At 38.2% G+C, this 16,570-nt stretch overlaps 1 protein-coding gene across 7 annotated transcripts in view; it reads right to left on the bottom strand.

Annotated features, from left to right (window-relative positions):
• The window catches only part of ANO4 (anoctamin 4), a 169,891-nt gene that overhangs the window by 50,237 nt on the left and 103,084 nt on the right, over positions 1–16,570 (bottom strand). For 6 of the 7 annotated variants that reach the window (XM_033514332.1, XM_033514334.1, XM_015627778.3 and 3 more), the window contains 3 exons: positions 15,482–15,526; positions 10,715–10,846; positions 1,100–1,206 (listed from right to left, as the gene is read on the bottom strand). In XM_033514332.1, the coding sequence (XP_033370223.1) occupies positions 1,100–1,206; positions 10,715–10,846; positions 15,482–15,526 (284 nt within the window). The remainder of the gene's footprint in view (positions 1–1,099; positions 1,207–10,714; positions 10,847–15,481; positions 15,527–16,570) is intronic. The other variant, XM_033514335.1, reaches the window with a different exon arrangement.

Genomic DNA, 16,570 nt, shown 5'->3' with positions numbered 1-16,570 from the left:
GACAGAGAGCATCAAGAAGACAGCAGTGAGAAGTATTAAGTCAACATGAATAACACTTTCAGTGGTAATATCAGTATCTGCCTGGCAGAATATGCTTTCTTCCAGTGTCACTGTCAGAAAAGTAAAACTTGTACAGTTGAGCTGGGCTTTGCTCTGCCCAGTGATCAATGCAAGGTTGTGTTGTTCTTTATAGGTACAGCACAAATTGATATGTGAGGGAATTGGGATCTTGAGGTAGGCAGAGATTGCTGGTGTTTGGGCTAGATGCAGCATAACCTCTGCTCAGGGCTATTGCTGCCCTCATCCCAGCAGCTGAGAAAGAAAGAAATAAAAAAGTGAAGTTCTGGGATATTTCTCTTCCTCTTCAGGACAGGTGAGGTTTAAACAGCAGGGAAATGAAATAGACTGCAGAGTTTTATGGAGATTGTCTCCACATTTGTCTCTGTGTGGTACTCGAGCAGTACGTGCTCTGTATGACTGGGCAGAAGGTGGCCACTGTTTCATGTTCTGTCCCTCCTCTGTCACTGACTGCTCTCCTAGACCCGCATGTGGGCCACTCCGAATTTCCCCTCCACTCACTAATTGAAAATGAAGCCACAGCTATGCATAGCATTCTTTGCACTGAGGACATCAGTGGTGAACTCCCTTTTGACTTACACCAACTACAGAGATACAGTCTTCCATCTCCCTCAGATATGGTATCCAGGGAGAAGCCCTGTAGCCTGAGATGCAGAGGCTCAGAGCAGCACAAATCTTGCCATCCTTCCAAGCACATTTTTTATGAAAGAATAAAAGTTTTCCTGCATGAGTCTCTCTGCTTCTCCACTGCTCATAATCTGCTCATATTTCATGTTTAAATCAGCCTCTTCCCTTGCAGAGGTGATAAATCCCATGTGGTGACATGTGCCTGTGAAAGCTGACTGATATTACAGGGGGATGATCACATCTTCCAGGCAAAGCCCATACAACAGCAGTGGGTGAGATGTAAACAGTCAAAACTGAGGTGGTTAAAAAGGAAGGAAAAGAGTCTGTTATGAAGCCAGGCAGGTTTCTTTCTTTTTTTAAACGCACATTTAAAAGCACATTGCTCAGTACTTACCAATTTTGTTTTTCCCTTCTTCATATTTCAGTCTTTGTAAGATATGGTGTACAATTCTACTTCTTGTAGCATTGTTGAAGAAAGTATCTTTGTTGTGTATTATGAAGCTACAAGAAAATAAAAACCAAGGGCATCTCAGAAATATGTAATAGCACGTTTAAGGCAAATATTTAGTTCCATTAATTTCTGTAGCACTCTAAAAATCTACAGCACGAGGCAAGTGCAAGGAGAATTAAAGACACTTGATTAAGAGATGATTAGCCAGGTGAGATGCTGTCAGTAACAGTATTCATGCTCTAACAAAGAATTACATGGAGAAGTCTGGAGAAAGATAGGAGATATTTAAGTATTCATTACGATAAGCATCACTTTTAGATAATTCACTGAAAACTACGAAATTCTTCACGAAAATTTGCAAAAGCATATCTTTGCAAGTGCAGCAGTAGAAGTTCACATCTGTTCCAGGCTTTTTTTGTTATGCTCTACCATTATGAGTCAGTTGGAAACATCCACTTGATAAATAAACCATTCTTACTGAAAACTATTACTGAATAGTATGTTAGAAATTGAAAGTATCATATACTCCTACATTTGGTCCTGGAAGCTAAAATACAGTAGAAAATTAGCTCTCAGAATTCACTTACTGAGTATGAATACAGGTTCTGTGTTTAATAGGTTAGACAGAATTGTGTTGAGTCCGGATAAATTAAAAAAACCCAACAAACCCTGGGGATAGGAGGCAATATTGGTTTCCTCATCTGTGGTTTTGAAGAGCTGTAGAATTGAATAAACTGATAAATAAAATGTTAAGGTCATAGAGGTGTCATAGAGAGATGAGTCTGTAGGACAGCACACTAGACAAATATGACCTTAAATGAGATCATAATCAGGAGCTTGGCGTGGATCCACGTCACCTTCTCTTTTGCACGATGTGAAATTCACTGCTCAGTTTTCCCCTCAGGTAATTTTACCCAAATGAAAATTTGTTTTTTTCAGAATGAATCTTTACCCCTGGGAAATAATATACGGCTTTGCACCTCCACAGTAATTTTGAAAAATGAGGAGTCCAACTTCTGGACTTTGAGAACTTCATCTGATCCCTCTTTATTATCAAAATTCTCAGCTGAATTTTCAATACAATACAGTGTGTACATAAGTTCCTTATGTTCTGCTTCAAAGGCCAACAGTTAAATAAAAAAATAAAATCCTAAAAGTATGTAAGACAAGTTGCTCCAAGTGTACCAGAAGTAATGAAACCTGATTTTCTAGAGGTAACTATTTCATGTGTTCTTTGCCACTCCACACCAGGTACTCACAGGCCATTTCTGTGTCTACAGTCCATTCACTACTGCACTCAGTACTTTGGCTTCCTCCCATTTCCCTGCAATTCCCAAAGTCCTACCCATGGCCTACAGTATCTACCAAAAGGAATTTGATTTATGCATATTGGCTGACCACCAGTAGGCTGGTACCAAACAGCAAATGCTGTTGGTGTCCACCAGCCACTGCCTTTTCTGTACAGGAACAGTTTTGGGCCACCATCCCATTCCAAGCTGCTATTACACAAAAGATATGTAAGACTGAGCTTATCCTTCAGATACAAAAATACATGTGGCTATAAAGATGTATCTTTAATGCTTTCAAATTCAGTTTGAAGTACTCAGTATGTAAAATAATAACTATTAAAAGCATTTTGAGAAAAAAAGAAATAGTGTCATCATGTGAAGTTTATGCTGACAATGCTGAAAATTATATATGCTGAAATTATATATAAAAAAAATTAAAGTCTGAATCAGTTAGAACAATTGTTTTCAGCTGAAGCTGGAACTCTGTATTAGGCAGTTTTCACAGCAGCAGAAACAATTTAAAAGGCAGGAGTAAAGCAGAAATGAACGATTAGAGATTTTTGCTGTTTATTTAATTTTCTTTTACTGTCTGTCTATCCAAGACCTCACCTCCCAGACAGCACTACATGTTAAAGAACTGTGAAGACAACTTCACAGATATCAAAACAGCATACTCATTTTCATTCTGATTTAGCTACAAGTTCTTGTAGGATTCAACTGTGAATTAAATCACCGCATCTGGGAAAACTGCAACATGGAACCAGATAACACCTTAATCTATTTTCCTTGTAATACAAGGTTATTTTGCCCATCTGTTATCACAACTGTCTCATACTGTAACTAGAGGTAGCCATTTCAACATATTTTCTGAAGAACTTGTTTAATATTTGTATTTAAGCATTTCTATTTTCATGAGTCATGAATGCAAAAAGGCAAAAATCAGGAATTATGCAAACTCTAGAAAACAAAGAAATAATCACTTGTTTAAAGAAACACTTAAGTGATTTGCATTCATTTGCAAATTTAGCAATTGTGTTATTATAGCTTTCACTCTCATATGGGCAAGAAGAAATAACCAGATGTGTCTGTGAAGCAGATGCAAACACCTCAGCATAATAACTGCCATGAAGAACTCTGCCTATTCCAGAAAAGCTGAAGCAGTCCTAAAACACCTGTGAGAATATGAGCTGCAGAGATTCTGCCCTGCCCAATCTTGTGCCAGTAATAGGGCAGGAGGGGAAGAGGTGAGGAAGAACTCATCATGATCAGAGTGGGCCAAAAACATGCCCTTGGAGTGTTTTCCAAAGTTATTCATGAAGACATGGATGAAGAAGAGATGCTAGAGTTCAGAAAAGGTGAAAAAGGGGTGCCAAAAATGATTTGTTTGGATGTCCTGGACCATCCCTAACAACATCATTATTTTGGGATAGAATTGCATGTGGTAACACTTAAAAAATAATCCTCACTTATTTTTGAACATAAAAGTCATAGGGCTTTTAAAATTTGCTTAACTCAGATACTCTGGCTTTATTTCTGTGAAATTGTCTGTAGATCCAGACAGATACTCTGGCTTTATTTCTGTGAAATTGTCTGTAGATCCAGAAAGATCACCATCACCATAATCAATGGGGCAGGGACCTCTGGCACATGAAACAAAAAGAGGCAGACATGAGTGGAAAGCCTTGAAAAGTTGACAGTATCTCAGGTGGTTGTATCTGTGTTACAATATCCCAGTTAGACATTGAAATAAATTAAGACAATGTCAGGGAGGTTTCAATTTATCTCAAAAGTCACAGGAGTTGTTCTTGTCAGAGGATAATCAGGCAGCTCAGTGTAGGACTTATCCCTTTCAACCACCCCCGCTTCTTCCCATGCTTCATGGATGTCTCTTCCCCCCAAATTTTTGTGCTTCAGTTTGTCTTATTTCTGAATGTGGGTGGTATATCCATATTCACAGAATAACCATCAAAGGTATTCCATATTCTACAGCATCCAATGAAGAATTCAGAGGAGAAAGATTTTCTCAGTCTGTGAAGAATCTCACACTTCAAATTTCAGTTCACAGGGGCCAGAGCTGAAGACAATCTCAAACTAGGTACAGATAAACACTTATCAGACATTACTGAGCTATAAATTGTATAAAGCAGAGGCTTCCTAGCAAGTGTTTTAATCCTTGTTGCTTTTAGGTGGAAGAATTTCCTCAGCTGTTCTGTTTCTGCTGCCCTTGTTAGATTTTCAACATGCACAAGGACTTGAATATTCATAAGAGCAGTACAGCTTGTCTTCAGGCTCAATAAGGGTTTAGACTTGATTTATGAGACTCTTCACTGAAGGTTTTGATCATTTTGTTGCTTCATTTGTAAGACAAAAAATAAGTAAGGATTAATACATTACAATTTTTATTACCTGTGAAGTTAATGTATAGGTAGATAAAGCCAGTGATTAGTTCCACAACAGCTATAATCATTAATTTGGTCCTGTAAGCCTTATTTGTGTGAGCTGTCCTTATTCAAAAGGAAAATCCCAAAAAAGATAATGGGAGTACTTTTGGAAGGAAAGGTTCCAGAGCTGATCCTTAATTAAAACTCCTTTCAAAAATGTCATTCTGGAAATACTGCTCTTACACTCATGCTGTAAGAGACATGAAGAGTCAGTGAAGGTTAATTGCTTTCAAACTATATTTGTAGCCTTCTTAACTAAACTGTTAACTGGAAATTTCAAACTATCTCTCTGTGGATAAAAGCAAAGCACAGCAAAGCTAACTGTTGTCTAAAGAAAGGCCTCAGATTAGTGCAAATTCAACCAAGAAAAAATTTCCTATGAATTCCTGCTTCTCTTTGGTAATTTTGCAGGCTGTACAAACCCTTAAAGGGTAAACAGAGCTCCTGAATCTTTGAATACACATTTGACAAAAAGTGGATTCACTTTTCTTGCTTTATTTTAATTTATATATTTTGGGAAAGCAAAAGGCAGGAAAAGGCTATTTTCTGCTTTTCTGGCAAGATAAACAAGCTGCAATCTGAACTCCTGTGGTCTGGTGACACAGGTATGAAGGATGGAAGCGTGCACAGATCCACAGACACTGAAACACTTGACGTCTGGCACTCACCATATCTAAAATTACCTTCTGCTGGAAGCAGTACAAAGCAAGAGCACAGATGTTTTTGGAAGTAGTGATCACTATGTGATCAGTGTATTCTTTAGCACAGGAGAAATGCCCAGCCTTCTGTACTCCCAGGTAAATCACGGAGCCAACAGCCAGCCTGCTGTTGGCTGAGATAATAGCGGGGTTTTAGCACATTTAACATAGACAAAGTAATCCCCAGCTATAGTAGCAGCAACAACGTGAGTCTGCACTATTCCCCTGAGAATAATACCCCACGTTTCTCTACTTTATTTGTTTGAAAATAGCTGTATTATTAGCACTTGCTAATTTTCTTTTTGCTTGACTTTTAAGGCTGCAGCTGACTGTTTTGTTTATGTAAAAGGACCTTTTATTAATGGGGGTTTTCATATCATTTGCCTAAAACAGGGTCACTCTGGGATGAGGAATATTGTAGTGGCTCTCTCTGTTTCCAATTTGGCACCATGACCTCAAAACTGCCAAAGTAAAACAGAAAGTCAGGGAAGTGCTGAATCTCTTCTCCACCTTCCTCTGCCCTTCCCCCAGATCACTTCTTAATTTAAATTAGTTCACTCAGAAATATTCACCTGAGGTAGAAGGAGCCTTTTGTATTTTTCAGGGATGCTCTGTTTTGTTCTATTTGTCAGGCAATTAAAACTTCCAGAATCAGAGGGAATTTAAAAAACCTGTTGCAAGGCATGTCCAAGTTTGGTAGCACAAGGATTTGTTTGAGAAAGAGCTGGATTTACAAAACCATGATTCCTCATTTATAAAAAGCCATTTAAAAATGTGTAGTTATTATACTGTAGATGTATTTAAACACCAGAATGACCATCCTGGTTCAAAACTAGTAAGTGTCCATGCAGCCCTGTGTCATGTCTCCAGTTGCAGCAACTCCTTGATCTATCCATGATTTTGGGGTAAGGAGGCTCAAGAGAACATGGGCACAGACCATTGGTAGAGATGGGGTTTGTAAAGATTAATCTGAACATCAGAAATAGCTTGAAAACCATCTCCACCCTGAGAGACACATATCTTGGAAATGTGGAGAAAATACAAGACTCATGTACCACAGGGGGACATAATACAAATGAGAACAACTCCATTAACCTCTGGTATGCAGGGTCATTTTTGCTTAATTAATCAAGTTACTATCTTAGTCTTCCTAACTGAGTAAATTTTTTATCTTCTTTTTTTCACTAAGTAATAAATATTTATTTTAAGTGGTTATTCAATTATATATTAGATTAATATTTAATCAGAGAATTTATTGCTTTTGAAGGAAAAAAACAAAGCGGAAAATAGCTCCTGGTATAGAGTTCAAAATCTCTAAACAGCAATTAACATATTTGGCTAGCTTGTGTACAGTTATCTTAAAAACTGCAGCTAATTGCTAGTGTTACTATTCCCAAGTGACTAGCAGCTGACTACATGAAATAGCTAAGATGTAGTAGTAGACAACTAAGTGCGTCTAATGGTAAACATTTTCCACATATTGCACATTCTTGTAACTGATAATTTTCAGGAGAAATACTTTGGTGTAAACACGGCCTTTTCCAAGCTGTGGTTGCAGAAAAGAGACACTACTCAGAATCCTATCTTGAAAATTATCATTTTGTATTCCACACAATTCAAAAGAAGAAAAAGCGTTTTGCATAACTTTTTTCCTCCAAACAGATATTTTCTATTACTAAAGAAATAAGATGAATTTTGGTCTTCTCTTGTACTGACAATTTTGTGATATATCCTATGAAGAAGGCCATAATTCCTTCAATAGAAAACCTGAGCCATGCTGCAAAAGTTACAGGTACATCTCACAAATGTCATTCTTGTGTTTGTTTTCTTCTTTGCCCGTTTTGGAGGAAGGACAGATGGCTAGCTGTGCCTCTTCAAACAAACTTTTTTATTTTTTTTTTTTTTTTTTGAAAGCTGAATTTCTCCACATCTGGCTTTTTTCCTTCTGAATGGGAAAGAAAAATGCAAGAAATAAAAAGTCTATTGATATGATCTACTAAAATTTTCCACACTCAATGTAAATCAATATTTTAAAAATGCTAATTCCTATGGAAATAAGGTCTGGTCAGGTTTTTTTCTTAATTCATTTCCTCCCCAGACATTGGATTGTAAGTATTGTCAATTGTCATCTTTCCAAGCTTTTAAAAGAAAATATTACAAATGAAGTCTCTTCTCAGATCATGTTATAAAATCTGCATCAGACTGGAGCCCTTTATTTGGAAATCATGGCTAGATCCCAAAAAATCAACTGCCTGTTCTTTGATGACATGAAAGGCATCTGAATCTAAGAAGAAAGGAAGAAATAAGCAATTTTAGACCCTAATTGCAATATTTGGACAAAGTCAAATGCAGCGAAGCTCATATAAATATTTAAGGCATAATATTTTAGAAAATGAAAAGCACATAAAACCAGGAAAAAAGGAAGAATTTGGCAGCATTCAGGTAGGGTATATGGCAAAATCTACTGTAAGACCATGGAGATCTTATTTGAAAACTAAGGATATGGAGTTTATGCATCCAAGATGGTTGTGAGTGATTTACTTCATGGTCATTAAGCATGTCATGGATAAACAATAATTTATGGCAACACAGAAATCTGAAATATTTTCAACTGCCAAAAGTACGTATCTGGCTTTCCAGAAATACTTGTACAATAGCCAGAAAAATCCTCATTAGTGTAATTAAAAGACTGATTATATATTTTGGGCTCCTGTGGGTATTGCTCAAAGAACAGTTTGAATGTACTTCCCACTCATCTCTTCTTCTCACTTAGGATTCTAGATTTGCAGGGAAATCTAATGGCTTCTACTATAAACTTAAAACCCATAATCTGTACATAAGTTCTGACAAAAAGCAGACACTAGTGGCATTTTTCAGCTACCACCTTAATACACTGCAAAAGGACTAAAAGCCTTGCATTTATTCTGCATTCTCTGAGGACTTCAAGGACTGAATGAGTTACAAACATTTTCTTTGCTCAAAAAATGGCCATATGCTCGATGAAGTGAGGTCAGCCAGCTGAGCGGTGGTGCAGTACTGGGACTCCTCCTGTCCTGTACCTGTTCTCTCTGAATCAGTTTTGGCACAACTATGTGGTGGAAGAGGAGGCAGAGTCACAGCTAAAAGCCCAAGAGTAGGAAAGTGATTGCCACTGTTCTAGCATATAGGATGATGTGCTTGTGGAGGACTGAAATCCACTTGTAACTACCCATGACAATTTTGTAGCCTCCAGTATAATTACATTGTATTGGTAATATGGTATGGTGAGAGTGCTCTAAAACCATAACTGTCCCAAATATCAAAATGAATGGACTTTCCTTACCACTGACAAAACAAAAGCTAAATTATCCTAGCATTACTGTAGATGGGAATTCTTCTTTTCAGCATCTCAAGAATTTCAGTGATTATTTATCTTCATATTCCTAAAACAATATTGTGGGTCTCTGGATTAAAAAATTGAAACACCTGCATGCAACTCACAAGAAAAATATTGAACAAGTCAAACTGTATTTCAAAATTTTAGTGAAAAAAAAAAGCCCAACACATAAAGCAGGGTGGAGAATGAGAGGAACACCACAGCTGTCAGAGCCAGCATCTTTTTTGAGAAGGAGACCAGCTCAGCCAACATTTTATAAGCCCCCACACAAAAGGTAAGGAAGACTACACACAGAAAGCTGAGCAGAAAATGTCAAGCCTGCCAGGGAGTAAAGTTTCCAAGTCTGCAATGATTCAGACTGAAGTCTGAAAAGAAGCGCCAAACAACAGCAGGAGTGTTAATGAAACTAACACTACCTAATAAACTGTGCTGCCAATTTACCAACATGAACATGAGCAAGGCAGAAGAATGAAAAAAAATAAATCTAGTTCATATATGTCAATTCCCCTTTCAGCCACAAAAAAAATTCTCTCAAAAAAAACCACCAACCCCTTTCCTAAGTGCAGTAATTTTAAGGGAAGCTAGCACTTAATATTACTGGTAATAAAAACATTAATGCTGACATCCTAATTTATTATTTTTTTAGTATTATTGGTCTATTCTCAAATTAATTTGCACCTACTCTTCCTCTTGCAGGGCACAATAACTGATCCATCTCTGTATCAAACAGACTTCTATTGAAATTTCCCTGGAGTTTTGCACCTGTTCCTGTTTTTGTGCTGTATTTGGAAAGATGCCATTTGTGGCAGAGATTTACTTTACTGGTTTTTATTGCAGCTAGTCAATCAAATCCCCGAAAAACTATTCATTCAAAATGAGGCACTTCAGAACTTTATCAACCTGGCTTCTCTCTGAATAAAACCACATATTTCAAAATTTTGAGCAACCTGTAATTAATTCATTCTGTGTCTTCTTTTAGTATCTTCAACAGTGCTGCCTAATCTTTGTGGTTTTGCTCTCACTCAATGACTGTTTCCCATATCACAAACATTGTAACTACCCTTAAGACATCCAAAATTTGACACTCCTTAAATTCCATATGAGTTGTGAATGTTATCTGGGGCTTTTTCTGCTCTGCATTTTGCAGGTGAATAAAGGCTTTTTGTACCCAAACAATTTCTCTGACATTTGTGCCACTCTGGTGCTATTGGCAGAAAAGAGCCACTGCTAGGTCTAAAAACTGTCTAAACACTGCCATTTTGCAAGAAGTTTTGCTTCCATAATATTGAAAGAGAAATGCAATCAAATTGACATTGTCTCTTTTCTTTAGAGTTTTGTTTGTTCTACAGTCATAACTAGGAATGAAATGCAAGTATCAGTAGTTCAACCATCAGTGATGAAGGACTAGTTTTGATTGTGCTAAAGACAAAGGAATGCTGAGAAAAGTTTAAATCACATCTTATAGTGAAAAAGAACAACTACAATTCTGACCTGAGAGAAAATAGCCATTTGACCTCTTTAAGGATGTAATTGAAATTCCAGTGAATTAAAAGGAACTTTCCCATTGATTTCCTTAGCTTTGACCTGGACCTTTAATTAATAGAAATGTAGATTTGCTATCTCTCCCTCTTAGTGAAAAAGGACTAACATGAAGGCACTGGTCCTTAAGACATGAACAAAGAAATCAATTTTTCCAAGGTGAATCCAGAAGGAAAAGTTTTCACCTTGCAGCTGAGATATGATAGAATACTCACTGATGGATCCTTTGTTGGCTGAATGGAGCAGTATAGCAGTCATTCTCCTCCAGATCTGGCAGTGTTTCCTTATCCAGTTTCATTGGCTTTCTGGGTAACCATCCTCGGAACCTGCTTATCTGTTTCTCGATCCTGCAGCACATGATAAGTATGAGCATTTGTGATAATTGGTTTTTTAACTACATTATGAAGCACAGGTTGTCAAACCAGGACACTTAATATTTGCAGCTAGGAAAGGTGCAATGCCTTTTGACTTTTTTTGAGGCAGACCAAATTACATATACTGAACTTGATTACTAATAACCAGCTTTCTGCAGAGGAGCATTTATTTTGTCTCAACAGAAAAAGCAATGCTGATGGTACATGCTGCCATAAATCTTACTAAGCCCAGTGAGAGCTTGGCATGTCTCTAAACCTTTATTTCTCAGATTTTTAGTTAGTTTAAAATTCAGGCTTAACCAACATTAGATTTTGGCCATCTGAATGTTAGAACATTGGAGATTGTGACAAAGATCTTTGGCAGCTAAACCCCAGCAAGTTACATCCCATTACTGCTCTCTGTAAGGGCTCTTACCTCGCAATTGAAGCTATTAAAAAATAGGCTACTTTGTTAATTTTGTTCAACTGAAGTTTCTTGCAACACTACAACCTCCATGAAACCAGAACTCTGGGTGTTTAGGCTAAGAGGTGACTGCTATGCAGATTCTTACATTTGGAAGGTGAAAACAAACAATAATTTAGCTGAAGAAAGGGCAAATTTAACCACAGGTGCGCCCATGCAAAGATATGCAGTGAAACGAAGGGAAGAATCAGAGCTCACTGGAGAAGATAATCTAAACCAAATTGAAATCCATACTAGAATGTTATAATGAAAAACACTTTAGAAAGTTATGTTTAGCACAGTGAGCTCTACTCCAAGTTCTAACCACTGATCCCTGCAAAAATCATGGACTACAAATTACTGAGTGTGTCCATTCTTCAGACACTGGATGAATGCTTCCAGAAGTGGGACTAAAGGACAAGAATTTACTTCCTTTGAACTTAAAGCTTAGTTCTGAAAGAAGCTCAAGGACTGGAAATATGGTTGGGGAGGCTGTTTGTTTGGGGGTTTTGGTTTGTTTTTTTTTGTTTTCATTTGTTTCTGTTTTTTTATAGTTGTTGTTTTTTTTTTTTTGGTTTTTTTGACAGAGCCAACATAAGAACTCTAAGACCAGAAAATGCTGGTACCTCTGCACAGTCAGTTTGAGAGACGACAACCCACATCCAGGCAGCTGAATATATGGGGAAGTGATGTGAAAATGTTACATATTGTCATTTAAAATTAATATAGTTATTCCTGGAATATTCAGCCTTCTTCCACCAGGAACTTTTATCTTGGATAAGGAAGCTAATGCTCATTTTTAAACATAGGCACATTTCAAATTTGTAAATAAATCAGCTGTACCTGTTTTGGTCCCATTTGTGCACTTTCAATCTGGAATGTGAGGTGAGGGGTGTCAGATGTTGCATATGTATGCAAATTTATCATCAGGACTATTTGGAAAAACTGGAATATATATGTAAACTTTAAATAAGATTTACATTTAATTAATCATAACGTGTCCATGGGCAGTGTTTGTACTGACCCAGCAGTTTGGAGCAAAGGAGAAGGTAGTTTGCAAATGTCTGTGCTGAATGCAGGTGATATGTCAGATCCCAGGGCACTAAAGGGCTTGACCAATTGTAACTTTCCAGCTGCAGCATCCAGCATGACAGCCTTGAGCTAGTCTGTGTAGCCACTGATAGAAATGCCAGGGAAGGTAAATTCTCTACGGGGGAAATCCCTGTCCTTTGGCCTCTGGTTTTTCCTCTGTAAATTCAGTAAACCCTGTGTTACCGTATATTCGACAGGCTTAGTGTGTCTAGGTATGGAAAAGGGAGAGGGAATTAGGAAGAGGGTTTTTCTACATATCTTGTTCCATTCTTGTTAATTAAATTCGTTCGAATTCTTTGAGCTATTAGCACCCCTGCCCATCCGCAATCCTTTCCCATTCATGCTGCAAGTCAATGTGCATGTTTGAGATACTGCCTACTGCAGGTTTATCGCACCACACAAGCAGAGCACAAAGGGACTGAGTGCTTTCCCCACTTAGCAGCGATGCATTATTCATGCTGGCTTCTCACTGAGTGTACCCAGCATTCCAGCGGTTTGCCATTCCCAAAACTCAGATTACTTGGCATGCTCAGTCAGCCTGCTGGCAAGCGGGTCTGAGAAGGTTGCAAAATCTTACTGCGAAGCACAGAACATGCAGTACAGCCTTCTGCAGGGAAAGCAAGCCCCTCTAGTTATCTCCTTGGAAAAGAAAAATGACCAAAGGTTTGAATTTCTTCCGGCTCATTCCAACAGTGCCGTCAGTCAGCAGTGCAGGTTTTGTACTCTACAGGAGCATCTCGCAAAAGGAAAAAGCTGAATGAGTGGTGCTGGTCCTAACAAATACAGACACACAGTGCTAAAAATCGAATTCTTTTGAATTATTTCTTCAAGGCTAATCCACGCCTCATTTTCCCCATACTCAGCGGAATAGGGGAGCGTTGTTTGGGAAGCAGTGTGACCTATCCAGGAGCGATGGGGTGATGGAGTGATAAAGGTAGCTGCTTCACACACTGCCTCAAAGACAGAGGCTGTCCCACTTCAATCCTGCCCCTGCTCTCCAAGTCTAGGCTTTACTCGGCACCTCTTTCTAAAGATACAGATTGTATTTATCTCACACAAAGACTTTCTCAAATAATTTTAAAGAAACTGCTTTCTTACCATGAAGTGGGGTAGGGATAAAACCGTTTTTCAAAGGCAAGTTAGTAAAATAAGGAAATGTTTTTATATAATTGAGACTGATTTTTATGAGTGGGTCAGCTTTCATAGAACTTTATGCATATTGTGGTGCTAACTATATTAATTTAGTTTTTAACCACGATGCAGGTGCTATAAGGTGTCTGATACTCCTCCTTTCCTTTAAAGTAGGGAAGTTTTGAGATCACTAGAATTTTTCAGAGAGAAAATTAGAGTCAGGTTCACAAGTTGCAAGAGACCTGCTCTGGCCTTTGTCTTGTGATGAACTCCTCTCTAAAATAAATTTTACCCAAATGTCAGCATAATGTTTGTATTAACTCAAAAACCGGACAAAGGCTTTGGGTACTTGTAATCTACACTGACCTAGGACTAGAGGAAATAGATACTTTAGTTGAAGACATATATCTAAGTTTCACATAAGTGAAAATAAAGCTGAATACTTTTTCTTTTTCCCCTCTGGGGAGATTCAGTTACAGCTTTTCTTCCTCAAGTAGCTATTTATAGACCTGAACATAAAAATTGAATTTATCCAAGTGTTCTCATCACTCAGGAGCTAAATACCAGAAAAAGATCATACCTCTTCCCATACTGACTTCAAATTGCATCCTGACTCATAAGAAAATGGACGTGAAGCAAAACTTCATGTAACACACATAAATGATGCAACCTTCACCTTCTTCTTCCAATCTATTGCTTTAGTCAAAGCAGCCATGTCTTCTTTAAAGTTAAGACCAATTCCAGAGCTAACAGCTGCAACAGTATCTATTGTAAGGTGGGAATGGAAAGTGCAGCAGCATCAACAAGTTTTAAAATATTTATGTGCATCTTTTACCCTGTGCCAAAGAGAGATAAAATATCTCAACTCCATGAAGTGCTCTTCTGATGAGCACTACTATGGAAAGGCACATTCTATAATGTGATATCAATGCTGGTGCTGTCAAGTTACCAACACACTGTGGCATAATTTCATATCCAAAATGATTTTTAATATGTTCATATTGCAGAGTGATCATCCCATGGATGTAAATGTATCAAAATGGTATGGCTGTTTACTTTGAAATGCAGATTTTTCAAATTTAATTTTTCTGTCTTAGAGGTTCTTGGGAATATTTCTATTGACCTCAATAAAACAGTAGGTCAGGGGCTAGACCCCTTTGAAAAGTGCATCAGCAGTCCTGTGGCATACACACATGCCACATACAGTGAGAGAGATAATTGTAGATAGATAAATGTAGATATATAAATTATCTGGTTTTTGCCAAGCCTGTATAATTTGTAGGCATTTTGGAGATATTTTCATTTAATTTTCCAAGGCATCAAAAAGCAAATGAAAACTGCTGCAGGGAAAGGGTTTTGTTGCATCAAGTCAGACATAAACTGGGCATGAAGCACACATAACCTTAAAGGTATTTAATAATTGAGTGAAAACACTTCAAAGATTCTTGGAAAATACACATCTCTCAAGCTTGGTTCATTGGCTTTCTATCTACCAACAAAGAACTAAGCATCCCCACAGAGGAAGCAATAAATAAATAATGGCATCACAATTACAAGTAAGCAAGGTTCATGGAAATGAAAAAACCCAGTAACTGTGGTACTCTGACCCCAAGAAACTCCCTAATGAGCTACATGGAAAGAAGGAGATACATCATTTGCACTAGCATACTTCTATTTCTTTAAAGACTCCATCAGTTGAAAAATATTTTCTTATTCCTAAAAAAGGCAAAACTGATAAAATTAATTGCTTCTTTCACAATGCAAATGCCTTAAAAGTGCAACTTCTGTTTGGTTTGTTTTTTGCAGATGTCCTAGTATGTAACCACTCCATCATTTCTACAAACACAACTGATAGACTTTTCCTTCCAGCGTGACTTTAACCATTATTTTTGTTATTGGGTCCAAATGACCATACACTGGGCTGGCATGAGAATTGTACTCACCTATTCATGAACTTGTATCGGCGATGCAGGTAATAGATTTTTCTCCTGGAAGAACAGCAAAAATGAAGCCAGTCGAGAAGAAAACCCATCGTCAGTTACAGTATGAACTAGCAAGGAAGGAAAGGAGATTGAAGACAGAAGCCTGTAAGAGGTGGAGGAAGAGACTAAAAGAGAGATTAACAGAATTGTCACAGGAAGCCACACAGACACTGGTGGCACTCGAATTGCCAGGTCATCATTTTCCCATTGTTTCCTCCTTTTCTGCTATTTGTCACGTGTGAAAGATGGGGATCCAAAGATGTTTCTATTTCAGATTTCATAAACTGTTGCAGGAATTCTATAGGACTGATGAAAATATGGATAAATTATATGACGTCTACTAGTGATGACTTACTAGAGCGGTGTTTGGTGAAACACAAGGGGGAATCACTTAGAAAAGCCAGGAAAGCTGTACCTTGTGCTGCAATATGCTGTAACACATGCAGTACCAAGCAGGGTCGGTGACTGTGTTGGGATAACATCCCTTGAAACAGAATATAGGCTACACAAGCAAATGCACATGTGCTCAGCACCCCGCCAGGTGTGCAGCCGCTCCCTCTGCCCCTCAGACAGGCTGGTTTCTGCTGTCAGTGCAATAAGCTGTGTGAGAGCAAATGAGCAAGTGAGCAGACAAGGGGACACGAGCAGACACATGCTGAACCCACTCCCAGCCTGCCTCCTGCCCAGCCCTGCAGCGCAGAGCAGCCCCTAACCATCATGTGTAGATCCAGGACAGAGAGTCCACCTCCTGTGCCACTCCCCTGCTGGCAGCTCTTGTTCTTCTCATAGATGCCTATCATACCACAGCTGTCACGGTTTGACACTTTGCCTTCAGCACAGAGATCGCATCTTCATGAGAGTTAAGAAAATCTGAGGGGTTTTGACTATGGATTTGGGACTCATACTCCTTTCTGGAAGATGTGGGTGCCTTAGCAAACTCTGATTTCCTCCTCCAGAGGCTGACTTGGTCATCCACTGAAGGTCATTGCTAAATCTAGGGGGTTTCTGTGTATTCTGAGAAGTTCCATTGTGAACTGTACCACTTCTGGA

The sequence above is a fragment of the Parus major genome, chromosome 1A (genome assembly GCF_001522545.3).
Source record: "Parus major isolate Abel chromosome 1A, Parus_major1.1, whole genome shotgun sequence".
Lineage (NCBI taxonomy): Eukaryota > Metazoa > Chordata > Aves > Passeriformes > Paridae > Parus > Parus major.
The sequence above is the reverse complement of the archived record's forward strand: the minus strand, read 5'-3'. Positions and strand labels throughout refer to the sequence as shown.